The following is a 14,321-nucleotide window of genomic DNA, read 5'->3' as shown; positions in this document are numbered from 1 at the left end:
ATCCACTGCAGTACCAGTATAGTCAGCCAGGCAGTGCAGGACAGGATCATCAGCAGTTAAGTGTACTCTGCAGTCAACAGGTAGGTATTGTGAGATGGCAATGATATTAACATAAATATTAAATAACACCGGTCCAAGGATCGAACCTTGAAGGACCCCCTTAGTTACCAGTAGTAGCTCTGATTTACTCTGTCTCAGGGCCACACGCTGCTGTCTATCGGAGGGAGAGTTTCTAATCCAGTTAGTAGCCCTGAGATCGAAACCAATGTTTTGTAGACTTTTTAAAAGTAGGGAATGATCAACTGTATCAAAGGCTTTAGAGAAATCAATGAAAATGGCTGCACAATGTTTCTTTTTATCTATGGCCCTGAAAAGATCGTCTAAGATGAGAGTAGCTGCAGAGACTGTGCTTTTCTCTAAAACCAGGTTGGTCGTCTGATAAGATTGAATTTCTATGCAGAAAAGCCTTGAGTTGATCATTCACTAAGGTTTCTAAGATCTGGGCTACGCATGACAGTTTTGAGATGGTCTATAGTTATTAAGATCAGAGGCGTCACCTCCTCTGTGAAGTGGAGTTATATGCGCTGTTTTCAGATACTGGAAATTCTGCTTGATAGAATAGAGACATTGTGCTGGTGTTGGGCTTCGGCCACTAAGCGAGGAGAGGGTGAACTGTAGAGACCATGTCTGACAGCAGGGGGTGTGTCTACTACACTGAGAGGCGCTTCTGCATTACTGTTATTAAATAAACGTCCAGCAGCTGAAAAGCAAGTAATAAATGCTTGGCAGAGGTCCCTGACCAGTAATCTGATGATCACAAACTACTACTGACCACTCTGTCTCTCTCTCCTTGTGCTGTTATGCTGGTCTGTCAGTATTCAGGAGAACAGAAAGCAGCAAAAGAGAAAAAACACTCACTGTCCTCTCCTGGACATGGCATTCCAGGTTTCTCAGGAATACTTGGGAATACTGAGAGAGAGAGCGAGGGAGAGAGAGAGAGAAAGAAAGAAAGAAAGAGAGAGAGAGAGAGAGAGAGAGCAAGAGAGAGGACAGTAAACCTTCAGTATTAGTGATTGTAAAGCAGAGACTTGGTTTTCTTATTACTGTTGATAATCTCTGAGGGTCAATCATAATAATACTACAACTAATAATAACAATAATAATAATAATAAAAATAAATTAACTGGGTCTGTAATGAGAGGGTCATTACCATGGAGCAGGAGTCCAGAGCGCTTGTTTCTGCTGTAAATCCGAAACGCCTCGTCCAGCTCCATCTGAGAGGAAATGGTGCACGGGTCACCTGCAGACAAACAAACAAACAAACAAACACATTCAGTTTAAACTGTGTTTAAAAGCTCTGAATTAATGACTGTTACAGATTCCTCAGCAGCTGAACTAATAAACTGCTAATCTGGTGTTTGTTTTGGTGAAGATGTTATGACGGAGTTTACAGTCGGGAATCTCAGATTATGGATCCCAAACGGATTTCTCCTTTAATCCTCAATTAAACATTTCGGTGGATGCTGAGGAAAGCACAGAGGATCATGGGTACCTTCATCATCGATCCATTTCAGCGTGATTGGCAGCTCCCTGCGGACTCCGCACATCTCCCTGACCTCCTCACACAGCTCGGAGAACGTCAGGCCGGAGTCCAGATCTGAGATCAGCATGTCTCTGTAACAGCACACAAGTCACTTCCTCCTGACCTGGGGTCAGTTTCAGCTCCTCTTTAAAGCCTCAGTTCAGTGGAAAACTTAATTCCCCAACCTAGAACCCCCACGCCCCACACCCCAGCCCAAACCATATATATGTGTGTATATATATATATATACATATATATATATATATACATATATATATATATGTGTGTGTGTGTGTGTGTGTGTGTTTAGAGGGAACCTATACTGAGACCTGAGCGCTCATCAGCATATAGATTCATTTTACAATAAACCAAACAGTTTCCAATATTATTTATGTATAAAATAAACCATAGGGTTTCTAGAACAGACCCCTGAGGTGCTCCTTTAGTACTTCCTAAGAACTGAGACCTGAACAGAGACCTGAAATCTTCCACAACACCACTCTGAGTTCTGTCTGAAACACAGTTATAAACCATTTACATGCTCCTTCATCTAAAACGATCCTGGACAGTTTCAGCACTGATGATCCACTGCAGTTCTCCAATCCTGGTTCTGCAGAGTCCCTTCCAGCCAAGCCTGGTTCAAACCACAATTCACCGCACCTGCTCCAGCCAGGCAACCTCTTCTCAAGTCCCTGATTAGCTGGATCAGATGTATTAGAGTTCGGTAAGGAGGTGGGACAGCTTATTGGACACAGGTAGGTAAACTCTGCAGGACTAGGGCTGGAGACCACTGACCTACAGTCTTGAATTCTTTCAATATCTTATCTAATCAATAAATAAAGCAGCAGAGCTACTTCTACTATCCAGGGAAGAGAGAATGTCCAGGTCTAAAAACAGACTCAACTGGTTTTAACACACAGTTGAGGGATATAAGGAGCTCAGCTGGTCATTTATCAGTGATTCTAAAATCTCAGCTAAGCAAGAAAGTTTAGAAAATGGTCCATAACTGTTTAAATCAGTAGCGCCTCCGCCGTAATGAAGTGGGAATAAACAGCAGCTTTCTAAACTTCAGGAAAGTGTCCTGAGTCTAAGGTTAGATTAAGAATGTGTGTTAAAGTTTAACTAAAACAGTCGCAGCCGTTCAAAAAAATCTGCCAAATCTGAAAAAAAATCCGCCTGGAAGAACAGATTTTATCATCAACATGAGTCGAAGCTTTAAAAGACATCTAAAGATTTAAAGTGTTTCCGTGAGAATGCACCAGGCCTGATATCGCCGGTCTGAGGCCGAGGACTTCTGTCCATCTCAGAAGGAGCATTCAGAGTATTTGGCCCACTAGGGGTGGACGATACGGCAAAAATAGATCATCATGATAATTGAAAACATTTTCAAGATACGCAATATGCATCACAATACTTAGTTTTTCTGAGGTTTGATAACATAGAACTAAAAAAACACTGCTGCAACGATAAAAAAAGACTTTCAACATCTGAGTACAATGATCTGTGAAATGAAACATGAGGCTGGTCAGTGTTTGAGGGCTGATGATATCCACGATATGCTTAGAAAAGCGTAAATAAAAATATCATAATAAAATATCGTCATATTGCCCAGTTTAATTATCATAAAGGTGACCAGCTACAGCAAAGGGTCTACCAAAAGAGTCAAGATTTTCTGTTTATTGTAAATGAGTTTGTATCTAAATGTGAGTTTTGGGGAAAAGAGGAAGAACTAGAGCCATTTAAAGACCTCACCACCGACCCGAAGACAGTAGCTGATTTCTCGACCATGTGTGAGCAGTGAGCACTCATTCCTCATCTGTCTGAACCCGTAGAGAACCGGGGTTCTGTCTTTAGATTAACTCGACAGTATTTATGGGGAGCATGTTTATTAGTAACTGAATTAAATAAGATTATTTTGTATTTTCTATAATTTCAGTACAAACCTGTAATTGCTGATTCGAGAGAATCACTGTAATACTTGTTGTGTTTTACTGTGTTAAACACTTATGAGTTTCTCTGTAAAGTCTGTTGTGTGTGTAACCGTATCTCTGTGCTGTGAGTTAATGAGGCTGAAAGTCCACAGAGCGAAACCAGCATTACAGACTTCAGCCCTGTCACTGCGGGCTGCAATGGCCACATGCAAACAAGGAATTTGCAAAGTATTTATAGCCTCACTTATCATTTCACAGCGTTTCAGTGCTGTTGAGTGTTCAGTGTGTAACTGCACGAGTGAAAATAACACTTACGGTAACTCTGAACACCTTTACAGTCTGAAGAACACTTTATAGCAACTTCACTGATTCTGAGCATTTTATACTTTAACTGGAAAAAACAAACAACACATACACTCACTGGCCACTTTATAGGAAACACCCACCTTGTGCTTCCACTCACTGGCCACTTTATAGGAAACACCCACCTTGTGCTTCCACTCACTGGCCACTTTATAGGAAACACCCACCTTGTGCTTCCACTCACTGGCCATTTTATAGGAAACACCCACCTTGTGCTTCCACTAACTGGCCACTTTATTAGAAACATCCACCTTGTGCTTCCACTAACTGGCCACTTTATTAGAAACACCCATCTTGCGCTTCCACTAACTGGCCACTTTATTAGAAACACCCATCTTGCGCTTCCACTAACTGGCCACTTTATTAGAAACACCCACCTGGCGCTTCCACTAACTGGCCACTTTATTAGAAACACCCACCTTGTGCTTCCACTAATTGGCCACTTTATTAGAAACACCCACCTTGTGCTTCCACTAACTGGCCACTTTATTAGAAACACCCACCTTGTGCTTCCACTAACTGGCCACTTTATTAGAAACTCCCACCTTGTGCTTCCACTAACTGGCCACTTTATTAGAAACTCCCACCTTGTGCTTCCACTAACTGGCCACTTTATTAGAAACACCCACCTTGTGCTTCCACTAACTGGCCACTTTATTAGAAATACCCACCATATTTCTTCTCTGTGTAGGTGTTCAGTTACAGACTGCAGTCCGTCAGTTGCTGTCCTCTACAGCATTCATCACTGGTCAGTTTGTGACCACAGGGCTGCTGGTGTCCAGATATTAACCGGCCATTGCTGATGAACACTCAATCTCCATAATCATCATACTTTCTCTCACCCTGAGGAAACGACTCCTTGCAGTTTAAATTTGTGAAGTAACAGAGACGTCGGCCACTGACGCCGCGTCAAACAAACGTCTTTCTTAAAAACACACTGGACTGCACTGAACTGAACTGGACTGGACTGCAGGTCACAAGACGAACGACAAATAATGACTAACACAATTTAAACAGCGCTGAACTCAACAGAAACACAGCTTCACCCGCCTGTCTGAGCAGCACTACAGCCCTAACAGCATACAATACCTCACACACCACACTGCAGGACCAGACTAAAGAGTGAAATACAGGGCGTTCTGGGGGTCCGGAACCCCCAAACTAACCCTTCAGGCTCACTGAAAGTCAGGAAATCCAAATCCTGGAGGTCTCTGAAAATAAACTTTAAGACATTTAGAGAAAAACAGACACACAAATATAAATTCAGTATAAATTCAGCTGCTTTAAACTCCAAACACAGTTTAGCATTAAAGAAACTAGAGCTGCAGCAGGTGGCGCTGCAGTGAACCGGATCACTCCCTGTTTACACTTAACATCTGATCATCATCCACTGACAACAGAAGGAAATATATTTTTCCTTTAAGTCATGATTCAGATTCAGATTCAGATTGTGTATCTGTTCGTGTTTCTGTGAATCGGCTCCTTGAGATTGTGTTCCCTCATGGTGGCGCTGCAGCTCTTCCAGAACTAGCATGTATGTAACCCTGAATGTAGTTGCGTTTTCACCGTCAGTGAGGCTTCCTGTCAAATCAAACGCTGTGGGTGGGGTGTCAGGAGTGTTTTAAGAGGAAGAGATGAGTCTAAATTGCTGATGATCTTACAATAAGATGCTAAACTGGGTCACTGACTGAGCTCATTGAGCGTTTGGAACATGTTAAAATAGGAAAAGCACTAAAACGTGCAGGACAGTGTTTCTCGGACCGTCCAGCAAGTTTCTGCCTGAAGCTGCTCACAGCGTCACTAACATTAGTGTCTGTGCAGCTTTAAACTCTCCCAGTCGCTCAGGAATCACTTCCACAAGAAAATCCCTCTGGACCAGATTCTCCTCGGCCTGGTTCTGTTAGAGAGTGTTAAAGCGTCACTGCTGACGCTCCAGAACCACGAGAGTTACGACGTTTCGTCACTTCCTCTTCAAACAGGAAGCCTCACTGACAGTGAAAATGCAACTGCAATCAGAGTTATAAAACACGGTAATCCTGGCAGAGCTGCAGCGCCACCATGAGGAAACACGACCACAATGAGCGACGTTTACTCTGAGTTTGATGTCAGAACATTAACTTTAAGAGCCGTTACACAGAAACACAAACACACAATCCGAATCTGAATCATGTCTTAAATAAAACACACACACACTTAGAAACTGTAAACACACAGTTTAATCAGCATTTTCAAATCTGCATTTGTGTTGGAATGAAGTCGGAATTGTTGTCGTACCAAACTGCAAAAAAGGGAAAGACAGTTATGTTCATTTTGCTGAAGCGCAGTTTGAATATTAATATGGATCATAATGTGGAGGGAGATCAGCGCAGCGTCCTTCACACAGCAGACCACCTTTTAACCTCCGTCTCCACAAGAGTGAGCTTACAACTAAAAACAGCGTCCGATTAGGGAGGCGATAATGCTGAACGCTGAACGTGACGGTAAACGGTGAACGTAGTGGAGATGGACACACAGATCTGATCACCGAGATCAGACGGAACCAAACACACTCAGAACATTAACACGGCTATGCATGTCCAGTCAACATCCAGATACCAGTCACACTTTAATACCCAGCTGGCCTCCCAAAATACTGACTGTCCAATCGTAGCTTAGCAACTGTAACTAAGCGCAAACACATCTGTTAATTACTCAGAACTTTGCTGCAGCTGTCAATCAAACCCCTAACTGACATCAAATACCTAAAACTCCAAAGCACGTCACAAACTCCGCTAACCAGCACGTCTGACCGGCTAACAGAGCCTCTGTTCTCTGGATTTAGAAGAACCGCTGAAGGCGGTTATGATCAGATTAGTGTCGTCTGTCGTCAGAGCATTTTAACAAATCCAAGAACCACCAACTTTAACAGGAAAGGGCCGTTTGACTGATGTACAGACTAACCAATCAGAGTTCAGGAGCTGAAGAAATTCAAAACAGACCGACAACAGCAGGAAACACAGCGTCACACCGAAACGTCACAGGAGCTGCGGACCAAAAAGCTTCAAACGAAACTGCTGATAAGCTTTTAAATGCACTGCAGTTCTGTGATCCGGAGCATCAAAACCAGCGAGATGGGGGATTTAACTGGTTCTGCTTCAGTAGAATCATCTTTACGGCCATTTGCCATCTTTTCATGATTGTTCGCAGCTCAGAGATGCTGAGCAGGATGAACAGTGGCTGTCTAATGAGGGCTGAGATCTCAGTGCCCCCCCGACGACGCCCACCTCACATCTGGGAACCAAACATACCAGACGGCTCTGGAGCTCATAGTTAGAGACGTTTTCAAACCAGCTTCGATCAGCGTTTCAGAACGAGGAGAAGTGATGCTGGAAAAGCTCTGTGCTGTGATTGGACCGTCTGTACGGCCAATTGCTTCTCACTGACGGCTCGAAACGTAAATATTTATTCTAAAACCCTTTTCCGTCACACTGTTTCACATTTCGGCTGTAGCGATATTCTTACTTTTCCAGCTTATCCCAGCGTCAAACTCTTTCTTACGGTATTTGCTCATCTCTCTTCCTCTCTCTCTCTCTCTCTCTCGGATCTCCATTAAAAAACAGTGAGTTGTTATGGAGGATCAGGGCTGGTTGCTAGGCAACTGACAGGCTTACAGTGTGGGCGAGACGGTGTTGCCGACCTGAGCTGGAAATATTTATAGAGCGGGCTGGGGGTGGGAGGGGGCGTTGGGGGGATCACCATCAGAGCGGATGAACACACACACACACACACACACACACACACACACACACACACACACACACACACTCAAACTCTGAGCGGAGAGATTCTTCTGTTTAAATTTAAATTAATTAATGAACAAACAAACTCATCACAGTGATCTTTATTCAGTATCTGTCACTAAATCCAGTCCAACGGACTAATTTTACTCTCTTTTTAATGAATCAGGCAGCTGATCATGTTAAACACACACTGTACCGTGTTGTGACTTTATTTATCATGATAACAATATATATCGTCATCATTCCCGGCTTTGTGAGGAAGGTTCAGGTGAGTGAGGCGAGTCAGGTGAGTGAGGTTCAGGTGCGGAGGCGGTGCTGTGGCCCTCAGGGGCCGAATGTGAGAATCTGAGAGGTGATTAACTGAGACTCTCCTGTGAGCTGACTGAGCTGATGCTGCTGTCGGTCTGATGTGACGAGGATGAAGAGCAGCAGCACAATAACAAACTCCAGCTCTGCGATCCGTCTGATCAACACCATCAGGATCTGATCTGTATTCAATAATGCAGCGCGATTAAAGATCTCAGTATTATAACCACAACGATCTGCTCTGATTGGTCAGAATGATCACAGTACACGGTAAACTACGCTGTGATTGGTCAGTGATTTTCGGTACTCACGATAATGATTAAGACACAACAGATCAGTCCAGGTTTCAGTCCTGATGTTCTGAGGGTTCTGTAAACGAATAATCTGTGTCAGTTTTAATCATTTAAAGACTTTTTTGATGCTCCTCCATCTGCAGAGCAACACCGACCTACTGAGGGCTTCACAAAGCATTCACCAGCGCACTAATCATCACTGATCATCACTGATTATCACTGATTAATCACTAATCCTCACTAATTAATCTATATTTCATAAATTGTTAAACATCATTACTGTGGCTGAGGTGTGAAAGTGTCACAGAGCGTCCCGGTCTGGGTCACTCTTATCACGACTCCAGCTCAGGTCACTTCATAAGCTGTGTAACTGTGACTGTGTGACTGTTGACCAAAGGTGCGGCCACCTCACAGCACAGCGGCCCGCTGGACCGAAAACAACAGAACCTTACAGCCCACAAACTAAACTAAACAATAAAGTTAAAACAACCAACACGAACAGAAGACACCAGAGAACTCATACAGAGAACCTTCAGTTACAGCACAATAGAACCTGCAGTTAAAGCAGAGTAGAACCTTTAGATACTACAGAGACCCTTCAGTTACAGCAGAAAAGAACCTTCATTTACTACAGAAAACCTTTTATTTACAGCAGAGAAGAACCTTCAGTTACAGCAGACAACCTTCATTTGTGCAGAGAACCCAAAATTTTACAGAGCTTGATGTGTAATTTCTCTCTGATCATTTAGTAAAAGCAGGGCGGCCTGCGCTCTGAGTCAAATGAATGGGCGGGGCTAAACTGCTGTAGGCTAAGTGGGCGGGGCGAAACAGTTGTAGGTTGAGTGGGCGGGGCTAAACTGCTGTAGGCTGAGTGGGCGGGGCGAAACAGTTGTAGGTTGAGTGGGCGGGGCTAAACTGCTGTAGGCTAAGTGGGCGGGACGAAACAGTTGTAGGTTGAGTGGGCGGGGCTAAACTGCTGTAGGCTAAGTGGGCGGGGCTTAACTGTGGGCAAATATTTTCAAACGTGTTGGTTTTACGAAACACTGCAAATTCAAAAATTGCATATTCCTAACTGCGATTTCTCTGACTAACAATGCGAATTAAGTTGCGATTATTTTCTAAACATTTGTCTATTGGCCAAGAATATCAGAATATCAGCTTTTTCTAGTTTGAGGACCGACCCCTGAATGCAGTGAGCCAGACTGCCAGTACGTTGTGGTTGTGATGTCACAACGCATGGGGGTTTGGCTGTGTCTGATTGGTCTAACTCATCTACAGGTTAAATTTCTCCATTTCAAACGTGTGACAGTGTTGTTGATGATGTAGATAATACTTTTTATAAATGTGCAGCTCTGATGAATCTTTCAGCCCCATATTTACACTTTAATCTTTAATCTGAACAAACAGAAAAAACCTCAGTTTCCCACCATGTGGCCCTTTAAGCACCACCATCCCTGCTGAAGAAGGACTATTAGAAACCATTAGGATTAAAATCGTGGTTTTTGCTTTGTAATGGAAATTGGCTTAATAGTTTTCAACAGAGACCACTAGTTTCCTGTAGGACACCTTTAGTTCCCATTAGAAAACCATCAAATGCATTTGGAATCATCCACTGGTCGCCTGTTAAACCATTAGAGTCCTTTACACTGTGAAATCAACACATTAAAAAAGACCAAACACATTACAGAACCATCAGGAACCAACAGACTCACTTAATGGGTTCTATGGGTTCCTTCAGCAGGGAACACAATAACAAACAGCTTAATTAGCGACTCCAGGAAAGCAATTCAGTTCACTACAGGATAAAGTCTGCGTGTTAAAGAATGACCTGGCAACCCTCTCAGGGACTTTCACACATTCTGTGTCATTAATCAGGCCCAATGTTCTAATGTTCTAACGTTCTAATGCTGTCAGTATAGTGAAGGGTAACGGAACAGGTTCACAGGTGTAAGTTAAGGAGAGAAAAGAGCAGCTTTTCTAAATTGGGAGGAAGTGAGCGTTGAGGAGGATCCTGTCAGAGTAACCGGGTAAGTATTAAACACAGCCGTCCATAAACGCTCCGCCATCACTGCCCGGCTCTCCGGGTCAGAACCAGCTCCACTGAGAGGGCGAAGTGGGCGTTGGCGGTTGTTTGAGATGTTTATACAGACGGCAGACGGTCCAGACCGCTTACTGAGAGTCTAAGCTGTGGTCAGAGAGGTCAGCAGTTCGGAAAATGAAGCTACGAGGCTGAAGTTGGCTGCACCGTTTAAGGTGGAACGGACGATTCCAAAGAGAAGCCAACTTCAGCCTCGTCAGGAAGTTAGGGGATGGACTTACCCTCCATAATGAGCCTTGATCTTCACATATTCCGCGAGCACGTCCATCATGGAACCGTTTCTGACCGGCATGGTCACCGCTGACCACGCAAACAGCAAACCGAACTGACCGCGTAAACCTGCCGGGGCTCTTCAGTGAAGTTGCGCGGCCTGCGTAGCTCCGAGGCCGGATACAGCTCCCACAGCGCCCCGCTGACCCGCTGCCGGACCGGAGCTAACTACAAACAGACACCTGTTGGGCAGCCTCGAGCTAGTGCGCGTGCACCCGCTTCCCCTGACCGACCTGCGCGCGCCGGGCACGGTCTCGCGCACGCACGCCCTCCCCAAACAGGCCTTTTTGAGTTTCAAATCAACAGCTTACAAAACACAGTGACTTTACCGTTTAATATCAGGACCTTAAACTGTCCGAACAGAGGCTGTTTAGACTCCGCCCCCTTCCTCGCCACACCACTGATTGGCTGATATGCATGAGCAAGGACAGACAGTCCACTAATTAACGTTTAATGAGAAACAGACAGTTTAAAAGTCCTGAATGAAAATGACTGTTATTGAATTTCCAGTAAAAAAATAAAAAACAATTAAAGTTGTTCATTTCCTGGAGAAATTTCTGAGAATAAAAACTGATAAAAAACTCCAGAAAAAATGTTCCTCCTAACAACCACCTGGAAGAGCTGTTAGACCCCGAAACTGCCCCCATCAGATAAACAGCACTTAAAGCTTTCATCTCTGAGAGAGAGGAGAAAATCAAGCTGCTTCAGATCTGAAAACATCCACAGGTGTTTCTGTCCATCCTTCCACTGTGAGAAGACGACTCAGCGCTGTGGGTCTGAAAGGATGTGTAGCTGTCAAGAAGAACCTCACTGAGAAAAGGAGACGGACACATCAAACAAAGAAGATGAACAATGGACTGACCACCCCAGAGTCCAGACCTCAACACCACTGAATGTGTTTGATTACTTCAGAAAATGATCAACCAGCTTCTAAGACTGAACTTTGGAGGTGTGTCTGAGACTCCTGACAAGATGATATTAAAAAAACATAATAAATTTGAGGAAGACCCATATTTACAGTTGTCACCCAATACCTGCTTTATCTGATCAATACTCTATTAATCTAAATCAGGAGCTGCTGATGGACTGACGGAATAATCCGTGTGGTATCCTGAGAACCAACCCTGTGTCCATCTGACCAGCTCGAAAGATCTCAATGATTTAAAACGAGTAGCTCTGGTTACTTTATATACACGAATATGAGCATTTACTTCACACACACACACACACACACACACACACACACACACACACACTTATGCACACACACACACACACACACACACATTTAAATATAACATGAATAAACACATAATACAGCTTTTAAATGATCATTTAATTTACTGAAGATAAAGATTTATTTAAAACCTACATCACTAATGTGAAAAAGTTATCAACCCCAAACCTAATCACTAGGTGTGTCACCTCAGCAGTAACAGCTGCAATTAAACGTTTGTGAAAACTTGTGATGAGTCTCCTCATCACTGTGGAGGAGTTTGGTCCACTTAATTCAGCTAGATTGGAGGGTTTTCAAGTCTGAACTGCTCTTTGAACTTCATGATTGTGGATTTGTGTATACTGACCTTAACTGAGGTAGGTTAGGCCTGCAGCTCTTTAAATGTTCCTCTGGGTTCTTTTGTGACCTCCTCAATGCGCTCTTGGTGAAATTTTGGTAGACTTTCCTCTCCTGGGAAGGTTCTCCAATGTACCAAGGTTCCTCCATTTGTGGATAACGGCTCTCACTGTGGTTTTCCTGTGTATCAGATCCTCAGCAGTGGCTCTGTAACCCTTTCCAGGTAGATTTCTGTTACTTTGTTCTGCATCTGTATTTGAATCTCTTTAGAACGTGACATCATGTGTTGTTTCTCTAGACCTTCTAGCTGCTTCACACTGACAGACAGGCTCTGTTTAAATGATGTTTGGATTGAGCAGGTCATGTCTGGGTGTGGTCAGTGAAATTGAACCTAGTAGTCTAACTGTATTTGGTTAACTGGTTAATTTAGTAGGGGACAATTACTTTTTCACACTGGGTCAGGTAGGGCTGAACAGCAGTTTTCCTTCAATAAATGAAATCATCATGCAAGTGTGACTAATATGCAAAAATAGAAGAAATTGGCAAGGGGCAAATACTTTTTCACAGCATTACATATACATGTTAGTATAATTCTTAATGTGTTGTCATTCCATGTAGTATGTGTAAATTAAATTAAAGTTTATTCTAGACTGTTTGCTGTCATTATTAATACTGTATTAATGTAGAGTGCAGTGTGTTATAATGCGTTAACTGTTTATTTAAAAATTATTTTATTAAACAACTTTTATTATTAAATAATTATTCTTGTTTATTTTAGATTTGACTGAATTATGTTCCGTTATAAATGAGCTCGTGTGTTTAAACAGGACTTTAATTTCACTTTTACCGAAAGCTGAAGGTGTTTTAGCGCCACCTGCAGGCTGAAATGTGCCGAACCAGTAGATTCAAAGTTTCGATCAGTTTATTAAAATTACTTTCGAATTTCTCTCTATTTGTAAATAATAATATTGATCACCTTTATTTTCTTCACTAATTAACAATTATTTATTCTAATCATTTTAATACTGATATTTAATCACTGTCTCTAAATCAGAGAGTTTATTAGGGGCGAATAAAATCACATCAGCACATCTTCACTTAATAAAATGATCAGACGGGTGTGTGTGTGTGTTGAGTGTGTGTGTGTGTGTGTGTGTGTGTGTTGAGGGTGTGTGTGTTGAGTGTGTGTGTGTGTGTGTGTGTGTGTGTGTTGAGGGTGTGTGTGTGTGTGTGTGTGTGTGTGTTGAGGGTGTGTGTGTTGAGTGTGTGTGTTGGGTGTGTGTGTGTGTGTGTGTTGAGGGTGTTGAGTGTGTGTATGTGTTGAGTGTGTGTGTTGAGTGTGTGTGCTGAGTGTGTGTGTGTGTGTGTGTTGAGGGTGTGTGTGTTGAGTGTGTGTGTGTGTGTGTGTGTTGAGTGTGTGTGTTGGGTGTGTGTGTGTGTGTGTGTTGAGGGTGTTGAGTGTGTGTATGTGTTGAGTGTGTGTGTTGAGTGTGTGTGCTGAGTGTGTGTGTGTGTGTTGAGTGTGTGCGTGTGTGTTGAGTGTGTGTATTGAGTGTGTGTGTGTGTGTGTTGAGTGTGTGTGTTGAGGGTGTGTGTGTGTGTGTGTGTGTGTGTTGAGTGTGTGTGTGTGTGCGTCTTGAGTGTGTGTGTGCATCTTGAGTGTGTGTGTTGAGGGTGTGTGTGTGTGTTGAGTGTGTGTGTTGAGGGTGTGTGTGTGTGTGTGAGTGTGTGTTGGGTGTGTGTGTGAGTGTGTGTGTGTGTTGAGTGTGCGTGTGTGTGTGTTGAGGGTGTGTGTGTGTGAGTGTGTGTGTGTGTGTGTGTGTTGAATGTGTGTGTGTGTGTGTTGAGGGTGTGTGTGTGTGTGGGTTGAGTGTGTGTGTGTTGAGGGTGTGTGAGTGTGTGTGTTGAGTGTGTGTGTGTGTGTGTGTGTTGAATGTGTGTGTGTGTGTGTTGAGGGTGTGTGTGTGTGTGTTGAGTGTGTGTGTTGAGGGTGTGCGTGTGTTGTGTGTGTGTGTGTGTTGAGTGTGTGTGTTGAGTGTGTGTGTTGAGGGTGTGTGTTGAGTGTGTGTGTGTGTGTGTTGAGTGTGTGTGTTGAGGGTGTGTGTGTGTTGTGTGTGTGTGTGTGT

General features: G+C 43.4%; 1 protein-coding gene across 3 annotated transcripts in view; it reads right to left on the bottom strand.

Moving 5' to 3' along the window:
* prkcz (protein kinase C, zeta) overlaps window positions 1-10,958 on the bottom strand; it is a 106,269-nt gene extending 95,311 nt beyond the window's left edge. The window contains exons 1-5 of one of the 3 annotated variants that reach the window (XM_036579655.1): window positions 10,574-10,957; window positions 8,273-8,330; window positions 1,553-1,674; window positions 1,211-1,300; window positions 919-969 (exon numbers count right to left, since the gene is read on the bottom strand). In XM_036579655.1, coding sequence (XP_036435548.1) covers window positions 919-969; window positions 1,211-1,300; window positions 1,553-1,670 — 259 coding nt within the window. In that variant the 5' untranslated portion in view covers window positions 1,671-1,674; window positions 8,273-8,330; window positions 10,574-10,957. Of the gene's footprint in view, window positions 1-918; window positions 970-1,210; window positions 1,301-1,552; window positions 1,675-8,272; window positions 9,380-10,573 lie in introns of those variants that run through there. The other 2 variants (XM_036579653.1, XM_036579654.1) reach the window with 2 other exon arrangements.
* Between the last annotated feature and the right edge of the window lie 3,363 nt (window positions 10,959-14,321).

This window comes from Colossoma macropomum, unplaced genomic scaffold (genome assembly GCF_904425465.1).
Source record: "Colossoma macropomum unplaced genomic scaffold, Colossoma_macropomum, whole genome shotgun sequence".
In the NCBI taxonomy this organism is placed as follows: Eukaryota; Metazoa; Chordata; class Actinopteri; order Characiformes; family Serrasalmidae; genus Colossoma; species Colossoma macropomum.
Note: the sequence above shows the minus strand (reverse complement) of the source record. Positions and strands in the feature narration are given on the sequence as shown.